At 42.3% G+C, this 24,714-nt stretch overlaps 1 protein-coding gene across 1 annotated transcript in view; it reads left to right on the forward strand.

The window, feature by feature from the left end:
- Window positions 1–24,714, forward strand: part of LOC122808726 (formin BNI1-like) — a 189,461-nt gene that overhangs the window by 110,947 nt on the left and 53,800 nt on the right. The window contains exon 5 of the mRNA XM_044079717.1: window positions 17,701–18,105. Within this exon, the coding sequence (XP_043935652.1) occupies window positions 17,701–18,105 (405 nt within the window). The remainder of the gene's footprint in view (window positions 1–17,700; window positions 18,106–24,714) is intronic.

A 24,714-nucleotide genomic window follows, 5' to 3' on the forward strand; every position in this document is an offset into this window, starting at 1 on the left:
CCCACTGAACACTGAAGGGGCCATAAGAGATCTGGGCACCCAGGTTAACAGCCACCTCACCTTCGACCACCACATTGCCACTGTGGTCAGAATGTCCTTCTACATGGCACATCTTATAACCAAAGATTTCACATCCGGGAAGAAAGAGGTCATCATCCGTCTCTACTCATCCCTCATTAGACCAATCATCGAATATAATGCCCCATTTGGCATGTACCTGACCAGGCACCTACAACAGCTGGAGAGGCCACAAAAGTACCTCACAAAAAGGATCTTAGGCCTTAAACACATGTCCTACATGAACAGACTCAAGAAACTTCAGCTGTTCTCCGTCTCTTATCATTTACTTAGAGGTGATCTCTGCGTGACTTACAAAGCCATGTCCGACCCAGCCCTACTTAAAATGCTACACCTAAGGAAATCTCAATCCCCCCGTGCCACATGCTCCAGAGATCACAACCTCATTACCACAATTAACAGAACAAGACGGAGAGACAAGTTAATCTCCCAAAGACTTCCCATACTCTGGAATAAGCTTCTCATTCATGTCAAGCAGAGCACCTCACTGGCCCTCTTCAAGAGTGGTGGTGTTTTTACATTTACCTCTTCAAGAGAAATCTTGACGAGTGGATGGGTAACAGAAAGTTCACTCCAGGGATCATTCCAGTTGCTCTTTTGAATAGGGGCACTGTGAACTAACATTGGATGGCATGGTGCCTGGGTAATTTTTTGGGGCTAGGCTTGTAAAGGCTCCAGGGCCATTAGCCTAGTACACACCTATGAACCTATAAACAGAAGCACCACAATAAATAGAGTCACCTTAGCAGTCAAAGCTGTAACATCCAGATAGCAAGAGTGGCTGATAAAACAGCAACTCAGCACAAAAGTAAAGAAATTAGAAGATCAACCAGAGTTAAAATTCAACTAAAAACATAGGTAACTGTCAAGGAAAATAGGAAGGCAAGCAAAAAGCAAAATAGATAAAGACAGAACAAGTACGCTAGGCAGCTTGTAGACCTCATCTTGCCATGGTATGCTCCTCCTGGGATGTTTTCCATGGCTACATTGTAATACACATTGATTTTTTGCTGTGTTGCCACAATGTGTATTAATTTCTCTTGAGGCATATAATATCTGTGTAAACATGCTTTGATTGGAATACTTGAGACTGACAGCATATTATCTTTTGCACATAGGCATTGCATTACTGCTTTATGTTGAAAAACTCTTTTAAGTTGCGTTAAATGTTTTATTTTAAATATTCACATGCACATTATTAATGGTGTTAAATGATGCTTTGCAATATGACTTGCATATGTTTATACATTACCTGTAAACAATGAGCTAATTATATTAGTGACCAAGTCGGGAATTCTTTTCTGTACCATATTTGGCATGGCATAACCACTTACTAGATGAAGACTATTATGTGTGGGTGTTGGACATTTGATTTATATGAAAGTTAACATGTATAACAGGCATATAATGAAGCACATGTGACTTAATGCATGTAGATTAATTATATTGCTATGTCTGGCCCATGATATGAGCCACACATGATTGTAGATTTTCAGTAGGTGCAATATTAAAGAAATTATAGATGCTTTGGGTCTATACCAGTTCAGCGAAAATTCAGTTCAGTGAACGGCATTTTTGGTTCACTTACATCAAACATGCCGTTCATCAAACTGTTCATATTGAGATCCCAGTACAGTGAAGATCTGGAAATTTGCACTTTCCCCACTGTAGTGGGATCTTGGAATTGGTATATATAATTAGCGAGGGGAGTGGAGCCACAACCCCCACAAGAGCAGATTTTGATGAACAGCATTTCTGATGAAAGGCCATTCTTTGAACTTTCACTTTCCAGAAGTGATACAGACCCGATGCTTTCACATGATGCCCACACATCATTGTTTGACATGTTTCGTCGCTGGAACCTCACATTGTATCAGCATGAAAATCATTTTTTTGAACATTGTAACTGTTGAGAAAGGAGGTGCTGGTATGAATCCTAACAGTATATACTGCATGACTTGGAGACAATCAGCCAGTGCATACGAAGAGATGGCTATTAATCATCCCAGCAACTTTCATATGCCTGATTGGTGGTCTGTATCCTCCAGTCTGTACATTCACTCATTCATTCGCTTTACAACTAGTATAGCTGCCATGTAGCATGGTAAGGCAGTGAAGCAGGCAGAGAGTCTCACCTTAATTTGGTGAACTAAAAGTCTAGAAAGCTGTTTTGTACAATGTATAACAGGAGAGGAAGAACTTATACACCATCTACTCTCAGAAACCTTGTAGTACAGTGATAAGAACAAAAGGTGCACACTAATTGGACAAGAGGAATGCATTAATTTATTCAGGAAAGTCCTTATGTGTAGCCACACCCTGTAGGAGTCATCCAGCTGGCTCATGCCACTTCCAGGTAATGAACCTGCCTTACATGGCACCCATCCCATCTTTGGCAGGGGAGCTAGCCAGTGGTATCTCCATGCAGTCTGCTCTTAAGCCAGACATCTAGAGACCTGGAATTGTAATCACACTCAGGTTTCTGGTGGCACAGGCAGATATCTTGCCCTAACACTAGTTGGTCAGCTTGTACTTGTGGGATACATATATTTACATTACTTGACATGAATTCACCAGAAGAATGAATCTGTCTATGTCTATCAGCCAAGTGCTGCAGCTAGCTCTAGGCAGATTCCTATCCTCATTCAACATCTCTCTACAGGAGTCCCAAGTCTCTTTGAAGGCATCAGCAACTGATTCTGTTTTTTAGTTTGCCTCTCAGTTATCCTCTGTATAAAAAAAATGCATTTGCATATTAAGATTAACCTGTGTTTCCTTCATTTTCTGGTTGATCCTCCTTCTGTCTGTCCTGTTTCTCCTTACTTGTGTAATACTGCCATGCTCAATCCTTAGTGTTTTATGTGCCCATTTTATATACTCTTGTCTCTGCTGTTCTAGGAAGAAAAGTCAAAATCTCTTAGTATTGCCTCATGTTATGCCCTCCACTGCACTCACTATCCTAGTGACCTTCCTGCAATTACAATCCATCATTGTAATCTCCCTACAAATGCCTGAAATAGGGTCATTATCACCCTTCTGTTTCATAAGTCAACGCAATTAGCTGCATATATGCAAGCATTTGATTTACTTTTGCTGTTGCCATTTCCAAATGTGCCTACTGGTGTAGGTTTCCATTGAGGTCACTGTTCCTTCTCTTGCTCTCATTTCTTTTGTCTGATACCACCAACAGCATATTTTGCCTTTGGACAGTCATTCCCCTAAAACAGTACTGTACACTTAGATGGAATGAAGTGAAGGTACCATATTTCTGATCACATCTGCAATCTCTTTGGAGTCTTTTCAAACATATTCCTGCCACACAACCAAGTCGTATCATTTGCAGAGGGACTGGACCAGTTTTCTGAGTCCTGTGTAAGGTCACAAATGAACACATTAAGTTTAGCTGGACCCAGGACCAGCCCTGTAAGACAACAGCTGTTACCTTGTTCCATTGTGAGAGCTCTACCTTAGTACTTTCTGTTCCAGGTTATCTAGCCAATTAGCCAACAATTCATCCCTCCCAGAACCCTGTAGTTCACATCCAAGTCAATGATTTCAGGAAGTGTAACTAGAACATATTTACAGGATTATCTTTGTCTGCATACCAAGTGATTTATTCATGAAACTTGAATTGTAGTAGTCTGAAAACAAATATACCTGCTATAAATCCATGCTGGAATTAGTCAAATAGATTTTGTTCCAGAAGCCTTGTAAGCATTGACTTTAAAACCATTTCCAGCTTTTAGTATACCACTGAAGTCAGGCTTCTGGGTCTCACATTTGTAAATGAGCTCTACATCTGCTTTAGTCTATTTGATGGGACAAAGCTTGTTAAGAGATCTGTTCAATGATGCTATGAGAGATTTTACAAAAAAAAAAATAAAAATCAGCAGCCCTTTTTTAAATTTCTTTATAAGCACCTCAGCTTGTCCTTCTTCCTTATCCTCCTTTAGATTCCACAGTGCATTTCAACCACCCAGTTTATTTTGGCTGTCCACCCCCTTCCTGTCTCTTTGCTGCTTTCCAAGTTATGTATCCTCACTTATTTGATTTTGGTAAATAGTGATGCATAGTTTCACATGTCCGTTGGGATCATTATGCTTTTATATTTTCCAAGTTTGTTCAGCTATCTCCATCCCAGTCTTCCTTTTTCTTAATGTCTGTTTCAAATCTTCTTGTGTCCCCATTTCCCTTCATACCATATATCTTTCTCTTCCTTGCTTCCATATACCCCTCTTAGTAAAAGTTTCCTTACCCTTCAGTTCCTATTCTCCTTCCCTTTCTCCTTCTGGCTGCCATTACACTATTAGTAAGTTGGATAGTTTTCCATTTCGATTTTCTTTTTGCAACCCTTTTCAGTCCTTCTCCACATATCCTCAGAGTCCCCTTTATATGGGTTTCCATTTCTCCTCCACTGCTTTAATATCATATTATCTCCCCAAATGCTTGTTTATTAACCTTCTTCCTCTGTAAAAAATGCATTATTTTCTAATGTTATACTTTAGACTTTGTGGCATTTCCTTGCTCCTTTTCCATAGTAATTATGAAATACCTGCTGCGTAGCAATATTAGGCAGTCACATCCTGATTTATCCTGTATAGAGCACAAGACTGGAGATTTTTACTTTCTTGGTTCTATGCAATACGTTTGTTTGAAGGCTTCCATTTCTCTATTGTCTATCCACCTTGGATGATGATGTGATACTCCAGCCTGTATTTGGGCAGACTGTAGTCTGCCATCACAGCTGTTATCTTCGTCCCTAAGCTTCCATTTCTTTTCAGCCTTTACATTTGTATTAAGTGTACTGTAGAGGGTGTCAGTGTACCAGTGCTCTTCTCTTGCTCCATGCTTACTTGCTACAACGCTTTTCATTGTTTGTTTAACCTCCCATCCTCTCCCTCTCCCTATTGCCATCTCTGTTCCTGATTGCTCTGCCGTTCCCACCTCTTCATTTTTTACCTGTCCATGCAGACCAAGCCTTGCATGTAAAATCACTCTTCAATCCCCATCTACCTGTCTCCCCTGAGTATCCCATATTCCTTTATTATGATGGTCCTTTCTTTCCTATTAGTCTCTCCTTTCCTGCACGTCACCATATTTTCATGTCCTCCTGACTCTCCCTGATAAGTGTTGCCAGCTCAGCCATCTTCAGTCTTGTGCCAAACAACGCCTTGACTTTACTCTCCCTTCTCGTATATTCCTGTAGCCTTGTCATTTCCATTCCTGCCTTCCTAGTTCTATTCTTCTGCCAGTGCTGGACAACACCTTCATTTTATGCTTCCCCATACTGCCCCCCTATCCTGTTGTCTACTGCGTTGTTGCTTTACTAGGCAGTCCTGAGTTCTTGACATTCTGAATTTTTTCTTGTGCCCTTCATTGTGTAGTCTTTGTGTTTCGCACCATTCCTTTAATGCATATCCTGTATGATTACCATTCCTTTAATGCATATCCTGTATGATTACCATTCCTTTAATGCATATCCTGTATGATTACCATTCCTTTAATGCATATCCTGTATGATTACCATTCCTTTAATGCATATCCTGTATGATTACCATTCCTTTAATGCATATCCTGTATGATTACCATTCCTTTAATGCATATCCTGTATGATTACCATTCCTTTAATGCATATCCTGTATGATTACCATTCCTTTAATGCATATCCTGTATGATTACCATTCCTTTAATGCATATCCTGTATGATTACCATTCCTTTAATGCATATCCTGTATGATTACCATTCCTTTAATGCATATCCTGTATGATTACCATTCCTTTAATGCATATCCTGTATGATTACCATTCCTTTAATGCATATCCTGTATGATTACCATTCCTTTAATGCATATCCTGTATGATTACCATTCCTTTAATGCATATCCTGTATGATTACCATTCCTTTAATGCATATCCTGTATGATTACCATTCCTTTAATGCATATCCTGTATGATTACCATTCCTTTAATGCATATCCTGTATGATTACCATTCCTTTAATGCATATCCTGTATGATTACCATTCCTTTAATGCATATCCTGTATGATTACCATTCCTTTAATGCATATCCTGTATGATTACCATTCCTTTAATGCATATCCTGTATGATTACCATTCCTTTAATGCATATCCTGTATGATTACCATTCCTTTAATGCATATCCTGTATGATTACCATTCCTTTAATGCATATCCTGTATGATTACCATTCCTTTAATGCATATCCTGTATGATTACCATTCCTTTAATGCATATCCTGTATGATTACCATTCCTTTAATGCATATCCTGTATGATTACCATTCCTTTAATGCATATCCTGTATGATTACCATTCCTTTAATGCATATCCTGTATGATTACCATCACAGTTACCCTAATTGCCTGTGTGTTCCTTCTGCGATAGCCCTTTTCCTTCTTCTACCTTCTTTTTTCTGCTGAGGGATAGTTCTTTATTCCCATCTCATGCTGCTCTTTCATTCATCCTTTTACCTCTGCATATGATCCTGGCATGCCATTTTCTTGTCTCTATGCCTCTCCAGTGTTTCCTAGTTTTACTTCTCTACTCCTTTGCATTTCCCCGACAATCTTTCAGATATCATTTCTAAAAATGCTATTATTCCATCTAAGGCTCCACCTATGGCTATCGGCTGTTTTCCCTCTCCATTGCTTCATTTATGATCCCCTTCTGCCATGTCATTAATCTCCGCATGGGTCATGCTATGTGTGCATTCCTCTCCTGTATTTGCCAATCTAGTAGGCCTGTCTTGTCAAGGATTAATCCTGTGACTGGTTGCATTTCTTCCACACTTTTCCTTTTCTCCTATCTCCCCACCCAGTGATTGAATACCTTGCCTCCGGCTCTACCTCTGCACCTCCCATATACCTACCTCCCTCTTGCCTGCCCTCATGCTGCATCTACCACCCCCATGTCTTTCCTACCCCTCCTCTAACTTACATTTTCCTTCTAGACAAGGATTGACTCTAGTTTCCATCATGTTCCCTGTGCAAGTTGGAGCAAGCTTGGTGTATGCAGAAGTGTTCCTCTCTTGTTCTAAAGTATTGATTGGTAGCCAATGTAAAACTCTGCAGTAACAAAGTCAGCCATAGCAGTGTTGTGATGTTATTACACAAAGTCAGCCATAGCAGTGTTGTGATGTTATTACACAAAGTCAGCTGTAGCAGTGTTGTGATGTTATTACACTTTGCTGTTGCCAGTTATGCATTGATAGGAGGGGATGGCGGCAAAGGAAAATACAGAAAACATAACATTAATTTTCATTCTTTATTATAACTTGTGCTTGTTAGTTTGTCATACCCATTTCACTGAAGCTAGCTCCATCTTCTGACTTTGTTCTTCTGACTTTGTTCTGCAATTTTCTTTCATGTACAGGTTCAATTCCTACTCCATGACTGAGGCTTCAGTCATTCTCTTAGTACTGTGGCATCATGGCAACAAAGCCAAAGTTTTCTTCAAGTGAAAAGGCAGTAATTAAGCTCTTCAGGCTGATGCTGTAATTATTCTTCTGTATCTGTTTGTGTTTATGATTAGGGTTAGACAAGTGGTCGCAACAAGTAGACAGCATTTTCCTTTTATTGTGGAATCAGTTCAGATGCAGGCAGACTCTTTTCTAAACAGTGCTAGTCTGGAATGCATTATCCCCACCTGAAGAATTATTAATTTGTAAATAAATTCACTGTACAGCTGCAGTGCTGCTGGGGGCATTTACTGCTGGTTAGGCAGAATTTATTTTATCAACAGTGAAAAAAAATGCACATTATAGTACCATGAGTGCATAGAGGAATGTGGTTCATTTTTCATTGTGTATGGAACTGGATGTAGGCTGACTTTTCTTTCTTAAGCATATCTACCAGTTTGTGCTTTTGTTGGAAAAAAAATAAAGAAAAGTTATCCTGGTCCACTAAGAAAATTCTGGAACACAGAGCTGATGTGATACTTTCAATTAGATCAACATAAATTTTGTAGTTACTTGTATTTCAGACTTAAAGGACTCCATTGTTAACAGGTAAAAGTTATTGATATTCAGCACTCTCCTTTTTTTTCTTTTTTTGCAAAAGAATATAACTTTATTCAAAGAAGTCATCTATAACATTTTGTAACTGCAGCCCTTACCTCATGCATGGAGCGCATTGGCATTTTGATGATGACTAGGAGAGCTTATTTATTTATTTGTCATTGTTTACCAGAAAAGTCTAACTGGATAATACCCATTTTCAGTGGAGGGGAGAAAAGCTCTGTTTGCTTACATTGATTTATATTAAGTTCCAGTTAAACAAAGAGTAGTTACATTTCTATTTACATTTATACAAGAATAGTAGTTAAATTGATACATTCTAAGATTTTACAGAGGTGGAAGTTACTAAAGACAGAGCCCAAGTGCAACTTACTGGATTGTACAGGTAGCAGTTATGTATAAAAATAGATGTAAGGTGATCCTATCTCGCCTACATTCTAAACTGATGGGCTTGGAGCGGAGAATCTGCTCCGACTCGGCCGGTACACTAGCACAAATTCTCTGATTGGCTGGGCCAACCCCTATATCCCAGGATGCACTACACCCAAGCCCCCAGATCTCATTTGCCGCTCCTAGTGCTAAGACATGGTTTCGAGTTGGCTGTGGCTAAGTACCCTATTTTTTTAGTCAAATTTGGGGTTTTTTGTGAGCTTTTTCTTAACATTTAACCAAAACAGCTATTTTAATAGCTATCTTGTTGTCTGAGTGTGTATCTGTTGTTGTAGCTTAAAGTTAAAATTTCTGTGGTAAATTCTTGGTGTTTGGTGGGCCTTAGCCCTACCTTTAGAGTGTTTAAGTTAGAGCTGTATTCCCTTCCTTTCCTTCCTTCAGTGTGTGTTTTTGGTCAGAATGTCTGGAAAAAAGCATAGGCCTTCTGGTTTTAAAAAATGTACCAAGTGTGGGTACAAGATGTCTATCACAGATGGCCATGACATCTGTGTTTACTGTTTAGGAACCAAGCACTTGCAAGAGTCTTGCAGTGTTTGCCATGCCTTTTCCTCCAGGGTCCTCCAAGAGAGAAAAAATAAACTGATTTTAAAAGGCTTAATCAGGCCTTCTTTTGAAGAGGCTCTTCAGTCTTCAGAGCCTCGTGGTAAAAAGAAAAGGTCGTCGGTTCTGACCAGTCTGTCGGATCTGCCAGCTAAAAGAGGAAAATCTATGTCTTCATCTTCGGTTCCATTGCCCTCGGAGCCGAGAGATGAGAGACCAAGTTCTGCTTCCCCTTCCTTGGTTCCACTGACTTCGGAGCCGATGGAAAGGGGTTCAAAATTGGGATCTTCTCCCTCGGCTCCTAGGGCTTCGGAGCCGAGAGAGAGAGGGTCGGCTCCAGGATCGGTTTTGTCGGCTCCTACTTCATCGGCTCCGAGGGAAGCTTTGGTGTTCCTTGAGTCTGCCTCGGCTCCAATATTGTTGGAGCCAATTCGGAGCCGAACTCCTACGGTGATATTGGAGCCCATAGAGACAGTTTGTCGAGCCCCTTCTATTTCCTCCAAGTCCTCCAGGCTCTCTGATTCGGACCTGGACAGGGTTGTCCAGAGGCTCCTACAGTCACCGGTCTTTTCCAAATTGCTGTCGGCCCCAGCCCAGTTGGCTCTGGAGCTAGCCTTGCCTGTACCGTCTCTTCCTCCTTCGACAACCTTAGGGTCATCGGAGCCGGGGTTTACAGAATCTGGAGAAGTTGTTGGGTCAGTTCCGAGACCCGCTGCTAGTCCATCAGCACCTACCTCTGCTCCAAACTTCTCGATACTTTTGACAGGTCCTGGTACTCGTGGCTCTTCGGTCGGGCCTGAGGGGGAGTCATTGAGGCTTCAGACCTCGGCTCCTAGTCTCCCTCTTGGTGCTTCAGCGAGGGGGGTGCCCAACTCTGGTCAGGGCCTCGGAGGGGGGGGTCTTTCTACAGACTCTGGTGGACCTGCCTTCAAGCCTATGAGGGGTGCGCTGGCCAAGTCCCTAGTCACTTCTCCAGAATCTGTAGCTCCTTCCCTGGGCACGGCGACTGGAGCCTCTGGTGCACCCCTGTCCTCGGACAGCGGGGCTCCCAGCCCTGAGGATACCTCCTTGTGTGGTCCCTTAGTTTCGGATGGGCCTTCAGAGTCCTTGCCTGATGAGACCCCTAGGAAAAAGATGTGCAAGAGGAAGCATGTGGACTCCCCAGACGAGTCCGTCACCTCAGACACCGATCTGGATGATGCGGAAGGGTCCCCTAAGTCATCCTCTGACGATGTCTCGTTCTCTGACATACTAGAGATCTTGAGACAGAGAGGCTACTGGCATTCCAAATCCCCTTCCGCGGAAGAGTCGGTGTTCCTTAAGGCCTTTGGAGCCCAGCCCTCCACCTCCTGGGTATCTCCACCCTTCGACGAGTTACTGGACATTATTTGTCGAAGGGTGTGGGAGCACCCTGACTCTGTGGAGCCTGTTCCCACTTGTCCCAATAAATTCTTGTCTGCACCCCCCGATAAGCAGTTTCTCACTAAGGGAGTTCCGGTAGATGCTATGGTGGTGGCGTCCGCCACTCAACAGGACATGGCAGAGGCTTCGATGTCTGTCTATCCACCTAACAAGGAATCTAGGAGCATGGATAGGTACGGGAAGCGTACCCTATCTTCAGTGACCTTTACCTTGCGGTCACTGAATTATTTGTGCCATTTCACAAGACTACAAAGGGATCTCGTGAAGGAGTTGGGAGATATCCTTTCGGGTAATGTGCCTGAAGCGTTGGCTCAGTCTGTCAATGCCCAGCTATCTACCCTGTCATTCGTCATTATCTCGTCCATGAGGCTCATTTCATATGCGGCCGAGGGGACGGGTAGAGCAGCGAGTTTGGGCGTACCCCTGAGGAGGCAGGCTTGGATGCGCTTGTGTCACTTTACAGAGGCGTTCAAGTCTTCATTCACAGATGCTCCCTTTGATGGGTCCTCACTCTTTGGACCCAAGGTGAAGGACACCCTCACTAGATGCGAGCAGGAGGGCAAGACCTTGTCTGCCGTCGGGGCCCGTTTTTCACTTCCCACGAGACCTTATCCCAAGGCTCAGAGGGGAAGGAAGATGTAGTTCAAGAAATCACAAAGGTCTTTCCCTGCTCATCAATGTGAACCCCCCTCCAGAGGCAGAGGAGGGGGGAATTACTCTGGAAGGTGTCGCCCTAGAGGCGGCAGAGGCCCCCGCAACACAGGAGACCGCGAATCCTTTCGCGGTTCATCCTTCCAACGTCCCTGAGGGACGGCCCGACTGTGCGTCTCCGGAGCCAGTCGGGAGTCATTTTTTGGGGCACCTGAAAGCCTGGGAGGCCATCACTCAGGATCAGTGGGTGCTACGGACCATCGCCGGAGGTTACACCATACCCTTTATTCATCCCCCTTCCCCTCCAAGGAAAATCCCGGACGTGCCACCCAATCAGAGGGTTCAAGCAGCTACAGAAGTGTTAAAGCTGCCAGAAAAAGGAGTCATCCAACCAGTCCCCGAAGGCCAGACCGGTTAGGAACTTACTCAAGATTATTTCTGGTGCCAAAAAGAACAGGGGACTTGAGATCTATTCTGGATCTCAGCCGTCTCAACCGCTTCATGAAGAAGTCCAAGTTCTGGATGGTCACGCTACAATCCATTTTCCCATTGCTGGAAAAAGGAGTTTGGATGTGCTCCATCGATCTTAAGGATGCCTATTATCACATCAAGATAGACAAAGCGTCCAGGACTCACTTACGCTTCCGCCTGGGATCCAGTCATTACCAGTTTCGAGCCCTGCCCTTTGGTCTCACAACAGTCCCCAGGGTGTTTACCAAGTGCCTGGCAGTGGTAATGGCTCACCTGAGGCATCTTGGATTCCAGGTGTTTCCGTATCTAGACGACTGGCTCCTCACCACCCCCACCAGTATCTGCTCACTCAAGCTGTGACTACCACCATTGAATTAGGTCAATTGCTAGGCATAACATTCAACTGGGAAAAGTCTGTATTGCTGCCATCACAGCATGTTGCCTTTATAGGCGCAGAGCTAGACTCCATAGAAATGCGAGCCTACCTCCCAACAGAAAGGATAAGGTTCTTACAGAACCAGGTCATGGACCTATTGCCCCATCGGAAGGCTCCAGCCAGGTTAGTCCTTCAACTCTTAGGATCTATGGTGGCCACTATTTTGTTAGTTCCGATGGCAAGGCTGCACATGCAAATTCTACAGTGGCTCCTTTCGAGCCAATGGTCCTTTCAGGAACTCCCGTTGTCCCACCCGATTCTAATCACGGACACTTGTCGGCGGGATCTCCACTGGTGGCTTCTCTCCTCCAACCTGAACCTAGGCAGACCTTTTCACCCCCCTTACCCCATTGCCACTGTCACCATGGATGCTTCCCAGACAGGGTGGGGGGCATTATCTGGGCAGGACTATCCAAGGCACTTGGTAAGACTACGAGACTCGCTTACATATCAATGTCCTGGAAATGAGAGTGGTGCTTCTAGCATTGCAGGCACTTCACAGCTCTCTCCCACTGGGGACAATCGCGATCCTTTCAGACAATATGTCGGAGGTTTGGTACCTCAACAAACAGGGAGGAACCAGGTTTTACCCCTTTGCAGAGAAGCCATGAGAGTGTGAGAATGGGCGATTGCTTCCCAGAGGTTCCTAGTGGCAACGCACATTCCTGGGAAATCCAATGTTATAGCAGATAGGCTGAGCAGGGACATTCTGATGCCTCACGAATGGTCCCTGAACAACCAAGTGGCGGATCGGATCTTCGCCCGGTGGGGGTTGCCTTGCTGCGATCTATTCGCCAGTCCGCTGGATGCGAAGTGCGACAACTACTTCTCCCTGATTCCTGCCCAAGGGGAAGAACCCAGGGATGCGCTAGTTCACAAGTGGCCCTCCGGTCTACTCTATGTCTTCCCTCCACTTCCTCTACTGCCCAGACTGATTCAGAAGGCTATCCGTCTGGGAAGCTTCATGATCTTGATAGCCCCATTCTGGCCCCATTAAGTATGGTTTCCATTCCTGAGGAAGTATGCGGTGGATGGTCTCTGGATCCTAGACCCGGTCCCAGACCTCCTGACTCACCAGTCAGGGCAGGCCCATCCGTCTCTACGGACTCTCAAGCTAACGGCCTGGTTGCTCCACTTCCGACCTTAGTCAGACAGCGTGTGTTTTCGCCTGAGGTGGTTTAGATACTGTCCTTTTCACATAAGCCCTCTACCAAGAGTATTTATTTTAGCAAATGGAAAAGATTTGCCTTCTGGGCTCAGCGGCATAACCTCGATCCCCTAACAGCCCCTGTTTCAGCAGTATTGGACTTTTTGGCTTCTCTTTTTAGACAAGGCTCTGCGTTTTTTACGCTGAAAGTGCAGTTAGCAGCGATTTCCAATTACCATGTTGCCTTTGACCCTTCTCTCATGAGTCATAAATTGTGTAAGGCCTTTCTTAAAGGAGCTTGGTTGCTTCGTCCCTCTATATCACAGCCAGTTTTACCATGGGATTTGAATGTGGTCCTTGCTGCTTTGACGTCCCCTCCATTCGAACCAGCAACAACTTGTGAGAAAAAATTTTTGTCATGGAAAACTGCATTTTTGGTAGCTATTACTTCGGCAATAAGGGTTTCAGAACTTCAAGCCCTTTCTGCCAAGCCTCCTTACCTCATTTTCCATAAGGACAGAGTATCCCTGAGATTAAACCCATCCTTTCTCCCTGAGGTTTCTTCTGCTCTTTCTCTTCAGCAATCAATTGAGCTTCCAGTCTTCTTTCCTGACTATTCCACCGATGCAGAATACAGATGTCACCAGTTGGATGTGCATAGACAACTACGTCTTTATCTGGATAGAACACAGCAGGACAGGATATCAGATCAATTATTTGTTGCCTTTGCAGATAATAAAATTGGCAAACCAGTCACTAAGGCCACTATTGCCAGGTGGATCAGGGATTGTGTATCCTTTATTTATTCATCGACAGGAAGGTCCCTTCCATTTCCAGTTAAAGCACATTCTACTAGAGCTATGGCAACTTCAACAGCTTTCCACTCCAGACTGTCTGTAGATGAAATTTGTGCTGCTGCCACTTGGTCTTCTCCACACACTTTTATTGCTCATTACAAATTAGACTTGGAGTCCAGGAGTCGGGCGTCATTTGGCTCCACAGTGCTCGGGAGTGTTTTCCAATGAGCCTCCCAGGATCTAGGTGCTAGGGACGCGGTCCCATTAGTTTAGAATGTAGGCAAGATAGGATCGCCTTACATCTTTTAGTTATGTACTTACCATAGCGATATATGTATGTGATCCATCTCGCCTACATTCGTATATACCCGCCCTCCGGCCCCCTACCTGCAGAATTTGGAGGAAACGCTTTGTGGGGTTTCCACTGAAGGTCTTATTCTCTTCTCTGGATCACGTATCTCTGTGAGTTGGGTGAATGTGAAGGGGACTTTGTGTGGGCAAACAAGATCTGGGGGGCTTGGGTGTAGTGCATCCTGGGATATAGGGGTTGTCCCAGCCAATCAGAGACTTTGTGCTAGTGTACCAGCCGAGTCGGAGCCGATCAGTTTAGAATGTAGGCGAGATGGATCGCATACATCTATCGTTATGGTAAGTACATAACTAAACGTTTTGTCATTTCTGAGAGGTTGAGTGTATTCTATTTAAGGAGAGTATTTGGACAGTATCTTATCCTGCTGTTTATTTCCCCTTCTGGCCAACTGAACAAAAACTTCCTTTTTCATACTTATTTACAACTAAATATCCCCATATACACAGCATATAATACTGCTGGTATTAAGCTTCATCTTCACTCATGGCCATTGTTTGGCTTTTATATTTTCTTTATATATATTTTTACTGTATGTAAATTTTAATTTGTTCCTTAAAGGTATTTCCCAGCCTGATCAGCCTGGGCCCCTCCTACATTTCCAGTGGTACTAATCTCTTATTGAAGTCTTCACTGCCTGTTCCCTTTTTCTTGAGATTCAATCCACCTTTGCCAAATCTGCCATTTCATAGTTATTTATTTATTTATGGTCCCATTCTTAGGGGATACTTCCATCTCTCTCACCTCATTCATGATCTTCAGAACATATTTTTACTCAAGTCTCCCTTCTCTGTCTATGTGTGTCTTATCATTTTTTATGGCGGGCATAAAAGTGTTATCAACACCTTTATTATCAAGGAAACTTGTGTTGGGGTTACAGCTTAGTAATAATAAATATTTTGTTGGCAAAGTTCCCATTCTGTTATTCTGGACAATGAATTATGCATATCCTGCTTGCTATTGCCTAATCCCCCACATTCCAAAAATATATGCTCCCATCTGCCTTGATGGTCTGTATTACATCTTCAATAACCTTTAGTAACCAGCAAGAATATCTGGTGTAATTTTTGTGGTGTATAAAAGTATTTTTGTAGATCCTTCCATGCAAAAAGTCTAGACTTCCTAGGTTTTACACTTTTAGGTGCTAAGCACTGTTCATTAGAAAAATTGTTTCCAAGTGATCTTTTCATATTTTTACAGTTTTACCTCCATCCCATTCTTCGCATTTTATTTAATTTGTTTATACTTCCTTTAAATTATTCATTTCTTAGTTTCATATTCTAAGCTAGTCTAACCATCACAATTGTTGGAAGTCCCTTATCCACTTTAGATTGTATTTTCTTGATCTCTGTAGTCAATCCCAAAGACTGTAGCCTAAGCCTATCTGAGAGGCCAAACTCTCTTTGTGCTTGATCCTGTCCCATCACCTTGTCCTATTTCATTTTTTATTCTCAGAATCTTGGTTCACTACTGTACTTTGTCTCCATTTTCTGTCACTCTTAAACTAAATCCTTTTGGTTGGAGGAGAGCCAGTACCTCTTTATCTATTATCCCCTTATTCAAGCCCCAAATTGAATTGCATGTATACCCTGCTATGTGCCTTTATTCGACTTAATCTGCACTGACTACCAAAGCTCTGTATCTATTTCCACTTCTGTCCATACCATTTCTATTGTAGTAAGTATAATAATCTAATTTATGTTGAATTATATTGTTGCTGTATATCTGGAAGCTTCAGACCACCCTATGCTACTGCTTGAGTCTGTTTTTACAACAGTACTATTGCTTTTTATTGTCCCACACAAAGGTGGCTAGTGCTTTTCTTAATCTTACTCAAGTCCCTCCCTTCTGGCTATATGAGCATGCTTGTCCTACATATGAGATCAAGGAGACTATAGACATTTTAATGTCCTGGATTTTACTGTCTTGATCCATTTGTATAATTCTCCATTGCTTAACATATTTAAGTATTTTTTTGCTCCATCTCTGACCATATTTCCTTCCAGGCTTGGTCTATATCCCCTTAAACCCATATTCCTAATTGTCTCATCTCATGCACCCAGAAGTAGAGATAGGTTTGTACTAAATCAAAAGTTGTGATATAACTCAGAGCAATGACTTTTGTCTTATTTACATTTATCTTATATTTTGCTTGCCCTTTGTATTTTCTTAGTATCTGGAATAGAGGTAGAAGACCAATCTCTGGATATGTCATATATAATATGATAGTGTCCACAAGTAATGCTATTTCTCCTGTCTACCATACCAGTCAAAACCCCTTAGTGTGGATTTCTTTGTCTTAATAGGGTCTATATTACTTTATCGAATGATGAAAAGAGCGAACGCTCTTTCATCGAACCGAAAAGGTCTAAACCCCTGAAAAGCGAAGACACGGATCATCAATTTTTTTCCCAGGGAAAAAAAATTGCTGGGCTGAGTTCGGGACTTTGCCATTTCCTCCACAATGGTGTGATCTCTGAGTTGGTATATTTAAGTAGGGGGCTCAGCCCCCCAAATTGAGGGTGTGGGGGGCAACCCCCCACTTCATTTTGTGATTATTTTTTTTTTTTTGCAAAGCAGCGATTTTTTTTTCCCTGGGGAAAAAAGTCGCTGTTCTGTGCCTTTGCTTTTTGATTCAATGAAAGAGTGTTCACTGTTTTCATCGTTCAATAAGGTAATATAGACCCGTCTTGATGGCCAGCAGTTCAGTATATAAGACAAACAGTGGTGGGGACATAAGACAGCCCTGCCTTGTGCCTCTTGGCAGGTTAAAACTTTCTGATAAGACACCCACTATTTCATCATTAGCTGTTGCCAATGAATATATTCTGTTTATCATCTCAATCCAACTGTTTGGTATTCAGTATTTTTTCATTGTTAGAAAGAGAAACTTCACACAGAACTCCTACCAAAGGCTTTCTGTACATCTAATCAAACCATCATTAACCTCTATTTTTTCAGTTCTGCCTGTCTTTGGATCATTAGTGTTTTCATAATATTATCAAAGTTTTCCATTCATAGGTTCATAGGTGTTTACTAGGCTACCGGCCACAAGAACCTTTTTAAGCCTAGCCATGTATCCCAAATCACTGAGATTATGAACTGTTAATAAGCTACTTCATATAGCCCAATGTGTGGCTCCCTCAGCCTACATTTGCATACTCTCTGAATGTGAGCAAGTCAGTTAGCCACACAGTGCTTTGGGCAGTTTGGAAATTGGGCTAGGCTCCTCAGTGATCTCCTGTACTGCATGCCTAGCAACTATAATTCTTGGCATTAATGGTTCTGTTTTTTTTTCTTTCCTTAGGTCAACAGCTTCCAGAGCATGCCACCTCCCAGCACACTAAATGAGGTGCATATACCTATAGAGATTCCACCTCCACCACCACCACAGCCACCACCACCACCGCCTCCACCACCACCTCCACCACCACAACTACTACCACCACCTGTACCACCAAGTCAGACTCAGATTCCTGTGGATCTTCCAGTACCTGTGCCAATGCAGTTACCAGTACCAGTGACTCCAACATACATCCCAGTCAGAAGACCCCGAAACAGAGGGATTAGTGGATTGTCTGCATGGATAAATGTGGAAGATGGCACCAGTGGACCTACAGTCTTGAGCGACAGTAAAGCAAAAAGTATTTGGGAGGAAAATTTTAAGGAAACCATGGCAGATGGCTCACCAGTCTGGGCTTCCCCTGTGGAGGTATGTGAATATTGTTAAATGGTAGGATTCTGACAGAATTTCATCAGGTTTTGTCTTGTTCTGAGACTGATTATATTTGTCTTTGTAGGGTGTTCTTCATAGGATGCAACTGTGCTTTATTACTTTAGGAGTTCAAGTTCTGCCAAAGGTTTTTGGAAGTACAGTGATTCCTGTGATCAAGGCATGCAGCTTCAAACCAGAATATTAGTCTAAGCCTTGGGTTATCCAATGTGTGCCTATTGTGTGACCATCCATTTCATAGCTGTGCTGTACCTCAGAAAGCAAAGAAAAACAGAGGGAAGGGACAGCAAGATTAAACAGTGTTACATGCATGGGCAGCAAAAATGTGAATTTGTAGGTAGGTATACCGAATCAAAACATCCCCTTAACAGCTGTGGACGAACAAGTAAGAGAAGTAACACATTCCCTTCAAAGATACTATGTACATTACATATGATAGTGGTACTGATGATGGTGATGGTGACTAAGGAGTAAGGCTAATACTAACCCTCTCAGTAGCATCACTAATCTAAAGCCTAAAATGAAGTCTTAAAACTAAATATCATCAAAGCTCATATTGTTCTTGCTGTCATTGCCTGAGTCTTTCCTGAAAAGGGTCTTTGAGCCAGAGCACCAACCTAGTTGTCAAACATAAAGTAAAATATATAAATAACTGGGAGCTTTGAGCAAATTGAGGAGAGAACTAGTGATGCCTTAAGCTAACTTTTTTAGTACCCCCATGAGAAGAAGGTAAAAGAACATTAAAACCGAGCAAGGATGACTGGGTCAGTTGTGGCAAGCTACCAGCATATTTGTTTATACTCGGTGGTAGGGTGAATCACCAAGACCAGGTTTCAAGAATGAAAGGACATCAGCATTGTGGAGCTTTGCATCATAATTTCTAGTGACTTAGCAGAGGGTATATGGTGGTGGGAAGTAAGGTTCTTCTTCAGGTGTTCAGGTGTCATTGAGCTGACCACCAAATACAGTGATAACAAGGTATGAGTGTTAGCAGAATCATACATTACATTAACACTGATACTGCACTCAATGCAGCCTATCACCTCAGAGATGATAGCCTGCATGGATCAAAGTGGAGACCACACTAAGCACTTATGTATAGGCTGGTTTGACTAACAGGCAATCAGTGTCCAGTAAGCCTGGGGTGGGTCATTGACAAGATGGCCATTGCTTTGTCTTTGGGTTCTTTGAAGGGTTTGATCAACAGTATGTCAGTGAAAGGTAGAGTCCATTTGCATACAATATCGGTAGAATGGACTGGAAACACCAGCTGCTGCTTGGCAGGGTAGAAAAGGAAGTAGAGGAGGTGTCACTGTCATAATCTGTGATTGTTGTTGTCGCCTGTTTGTCCTCAATAGCATTCTGAAGAATTAATAAAATAAATACCTGAATCAAAAAGAAAAAGTAAGAAAAAAATAAACTGAGACAGCAACTGTGTTAAATATATTTGCTATTCTTGCTGTTTGAGTGTACCACAGGTATAGGATTCACAATGCTTTTGTGCATTAGGCACACAAATTATGCTTTCTTCCCAACTACATTTAGTCAAAAAAATTATACATATTTGGAAAAGACATGCAAACAGCTGGCTATAGCAGCAGGCACTGGACGTATGATGCAGTTTCAGTTTAACCAGAAGCTTGAAAATCACTTTTCTTGGACTGGAAGAAAAAACATTTATAGCATTATTATTTACCTTTTTTAGATGACACTTGTAATAAGTACTCCCCCCAAATTTAGTCTCTCTCGAGTTTTCTCTGCCACTCCAAACAGTTTCTCTTGAATTTGTCAATGCCTCTACAGTGTGTGGTTTACCAAGGCTTTCTGCTACATGCATGGCTGTTTCTTCCGTGGAGCTTCCTTTACTGGGGTCTGGTTCTCCCAAAATGAAAATTTCTAGTAATGCAGATTGCTACTCAAACTCTAATCGTTTCTAACATAGATCCTTGGTTTGCTGTCTCTCAGCATCTGTGTTTCTGATAAAAAAAGTTGTGCATTTGCAGTAAGCATCAGGACTGTATGCAGCAGGAATAGGACCATTCAGCATATAAAAGGTGCTTGAGTCGCATCCTAATCCCATCATGCATCTCTCTGCTTTGCACTCCAGCTCTTCATTTGTATTCAGACATTTCAGTCAATATGAGTGATTTCATGTTATAGCTTAGTTCAAAAATTGGTAATAAAGCTTTTTATTTCACCTACTTTGATTTTGCTTCCTATAACAATGCCGGTAAGCAAGAGATTTTCCTCTTTTTCTTTATATTCAAAGCTAATTTTTGCTGCCCTTTTTTAGCCTTCTGCTATGTAGTTTACCCTATGTGCATTGCAGTTCTAGACATCAGTCCTCTCCAAACATCAGGCCAAAACCTTTATTCAAAATGTATGCCTGCAGTATGGTGACTCTGCATATGAATAGACATGCCGTTTGCTTGTACTGTCTGGTCAAAGGCCGCAAAGGTACCCAGTGTGCTGTCTACTTTAATTTTAGTTATGATATTCGCAAAGAAGAAAGAAAATGTTACAGTACTTTCTTGTGCAGAGATCCCTTGTGGGCAAGCAGCCAGTTTCTCTTCTAGAGTCATCATATGATTCCAACGTCTAACCTTTGATTTCAAAGTGTCATCATTTTTGTTGTTACTGTTTCCCACATAAAATGGGCTGAGGCTGCAACTGGTCATGCTCTATCAGTGCTTTACCGCAAAAAACAAACTAAATAAATAAAGGAAAACCTGACCTAAGTGAGGTGCCTTTAGGCTTTTTGTTCACAAGCAAGGATATTAGACAAAGGCATTTGCTTTTACTTTGTCTCTGGCTTCCTTATCACACCTGAAGTAGACTCCCAGCCTTAATGTACTTTAATGGATAAAATGCTCAAATCAGGTATAATCTGGACTGTAGAATTCCCCTCAAAGTCATTAATTACATTTTCCATTAACCACAAAGCCTTCTTCACCCTAGGTCTCCTTCTCCACTACTGATTAGGAGAAACTGGTAGAAGTCGTAATTAAAGTGAAGGGAAAAATGTTGGCATCTGCCTCTCCCATTCCACATCACTAGGGTACTACTAAAGCATTTCTGAGGCCATGCATTATCTTTTTCCCCAGTGCTGGTTTCTCCTTTTGCTCACTCACCAGTTTCCTTCTCAATGGCAACAGTTGCCAGACTGCCTGTGCCAAAATGCATTACCTGAGGCCCAGCCTGATATCTCCTATTTTGAGGCTTTTAGTTTTGTTTATGATGCAACCACTAACTAGATACTTGGCATCAGTCTTACCAGTCCCAGTTTCATTGTTATCCCCTCATCTGACACAGTATTGGCAACAGCCTGCATTCTCACCATTGACTAAGCAGTTTTACCATGTTCTTGCACCTTCAGTGCTGATCTTCATAACTGAGCTTCTTGAAGTTGACCCCTCAAGAAGTCAGGTCTGATACTGAAACCTCAATTTCAGGAGATACTTACCGCTGAGTGCGCCCTAAGTCAAGGTCGGTCAATGTAGAGACCTATCATCACAAATCATATGGCCATTGACCCAGGCATTTGGCTCAACATCAGCTCCTGTCTGTGTCAGCTCAGTCACATACAATGTAAATAATGACAGCTCAGCAACATACAATGTAGATAATGACAGTGCAGTTGTTGGTACATACTGAACTTAAGCCTTTTAGTCCTACTGAATATAGATATATGTTGAAGCTCAACTTATTCTGATGAGTCTACAACAATATCCCCATCCCCTAAAAGGAATCTATCAAGCCCTCTTCCTCTTCAATATCGCATGAACCTATCTCTAAAAGGCCTAGGAAATATCTTGAAAATAGGACACCTATAGACGTCCCTCTCAAATATCCTATGTCTAATATGGATAAGTAAGGAGAAAGGGTCCTATTGTCCAGAGCCACTGCCTGGCCATCTGAAACTGGGCAAATACCTGTACAAGTACACAGGAAATAGGGAGTAGCTCATAGATCGTATCCCATCACTCCAGAAGAGAGTGCAGCAGGTATGCTTACTTACATCCTGAATCATCCTGGGTGGTTTTCTCCTTAGCAAACATTTTAAAAAAGTTCTACCAAAGTGGCATGGGACACCTTGGACACGGTATTCTAACTTCTGTGAAAGCAGATATAAAATTCAACCCACCTAGGAACTGAATATCTGGTCAAAAACTCCAAAGCTGGAACTAATCACCTCTGCAGCAGCCCATATGAAGTTTTAACCCCTCATATCCCAGCTGTTCATCTGTTCCTTTGGGAATTAATGGCAAAGGATAGATTTATTAAACACAAGTTTACATACTTTACTCTATCACTTAGGATATGGATAAGGTTATGCACATGGCATGTTTTTAGTGGAGGTATCAGAAGCAATGTTTATTTTGATGGAGGAGGTACTGGATAGCCTTCTGAAAGGGAAGTCAATGTCCCAGGCCACTGATTTCACAAATATGATCAACTACATGGTATGCATGATTTATAACGTGATTGTATGTGTCATTAGAACTACAGGAACTGACATAGTTATACCCCAATACTCCTGGCTCAGACAAATGGAATTTGTGGAAGATACCAAGGTGGCATTTTTGGACTCCTCTTTTATGGGACCACTCCTGTTCAGTGAAAAGTATTAAGGCACCACAAAGATATGAAGGAGCAGGATTAGAACCTCACCACTAAGGGAGTGGAATTCAGGGCGCCACAGTGTTCTTATAGTGGAATGTAGAGGAGCTATCGTTGAATAGAGTTCCAGCACAGTCCATGGCAACTAAACAAAAGAACAGTGACAGAGGCCACAGTCCAGGTATCAGCTTCCAGCATAAACACACACACACACACACACACACACACACACACACACACACACACACACACACACACACATATACACACACACACACATCCATTTTAACAAAGCAAGAGGTGGGTAACCTCTTGCAACAAAAAGCGACATTCAAGAAGACTCACCAAGCTGAGGAAAAGGAAAAAAAACAAAGATTTTACTCAAGATTCTTTTTGATGCCATTTTTGGATCTCAGCAAACAAATGTTTTGAATGGTCTTGGTGCAAAAAATTTTAATTTGCCTGTCACAGAGACTGGATGTGTTCTTTGGACAATGAGAACACCTACCTCCACATTATAATCAGCAAGGAGCCATGGAGTTCCTCTGCTTCGGTGTCACAGTCCATCATTTTCAGTTTGGGAACCTGCACATTAGTCTCACCACAGCTCTCAGTGTACTGATCAAGTTCATGACGATGGTTGCAGCCCACCAGTGACTGTATTAGGTCTAGGTATTCCCTTACCTGGATGACTGCCTCCTTGTTGCAGTCTCTCTAGAAAAGCCTGGTTCAGTTCAGAGAAAACACAGCTGCAGAAAGAAATGCCATGCCGTGGGCAGCACATACATTGGCGTATTCCCTTGTTGTGAATAAGCAGTCACACTGTTGATCGCTTAATGCCAGCTTGTAAACTGACAGTTCGAATTGCTTTATAACTCCCTGTAAACTGCCACATGTTTTCAGGACAGTTCCGTACTTTACAAGCTATTGTTAAACAATTGTAATTGCTTATAGACAGTTTGTAGACTGTTGCTGTTCTGTCTTTTAAGTTTGTTTAAATAGCTGCAGGACAGTTTTAGTTAGTTCACAATTGTCTGTTAAGTGATCATGATTATTTCAAGCTGTGAAATGTTTTTTTTTAAACATTTGGCGTCCCCAGGAACAAGTGACCCATTAGCCCCACCCTTGCTATGGCAGTAACAGGGCATCTCTGATGAAGGTGATTTAGTCTGTCTCAGCATAGTAGTCAGCCTAATGAAGTCCAAGTTGCAACCTTCTCAGTGCATTACCTTCATAGGCTGTACCTGGGACACAGTTTTAAGACCATTTCTCCCAATGGAAAAAATGCATGCACTAAAACACTCTTACAAGAACTCCTTGTTTCTTGGCAACCCATTGATGACCCCTGCCTCAGCGTTCTGGGACATATCACAGCAACTGTTTTCATGGTGCCTCATGTCACATTGCATATCAGAATGTTACAGTGGTTACTATATGTGGACTGGAAGCAACTGAAGCGGCTCCTTTATTGGCCCATCTACATTACAAAATGTTAGAATTATCTCCCACAGTGGCTTACTTCTAAAATGTTTACTGTGGGTAACATCTTTGTGGTATCTGCCCCTCAGATGCACTTGCCTTACATGGAGGGGGTCACTTTCAGTGGCATACCATATTTTGCACATAGACACAGGCAGTTGCAGACCCATATCATTGTGCTGGAGCTGAGGATGTTGAGGCTTACACTAAAATGCTTTCAGGACTACTTATAACAGGGGACCATTGCAATCTAATTGAGCAGCATGAAGGAAATTGCCATAAGGGCTAAGGTGTTTACATTACAGACACACGGTGCAGAGTTTGATTCTCACATGGTGTAACTGGCTAGGCTTAAAGTGGCCTGAAAGGGCAGTTAGCCTAGTACTAACCTGTGAACCTATGAACCTATGAAGGTAGTATGGTATATAAACAGGGAAGAGCAACACTTTCCTTCGCCACAGTCAAGTGCAGAGAAGCCATGTCTCTTTG

This window comes from Protopterus annectens, chromosome 8.part0 (genome assembly GCF_019279795.1).
Source record: "Protopterus annectens isolate FY-2018-M chromosome 8.part0, PAN1.0, whole genome shotgun sequence".
In the NCBI taxonomy this organism is placed as follows: domain Eukaryota; kingdom Metazoa; phylum Chordata; order Ceratodontiformes; family Protopteridae; genus Protopterus; species Protopterus annectens.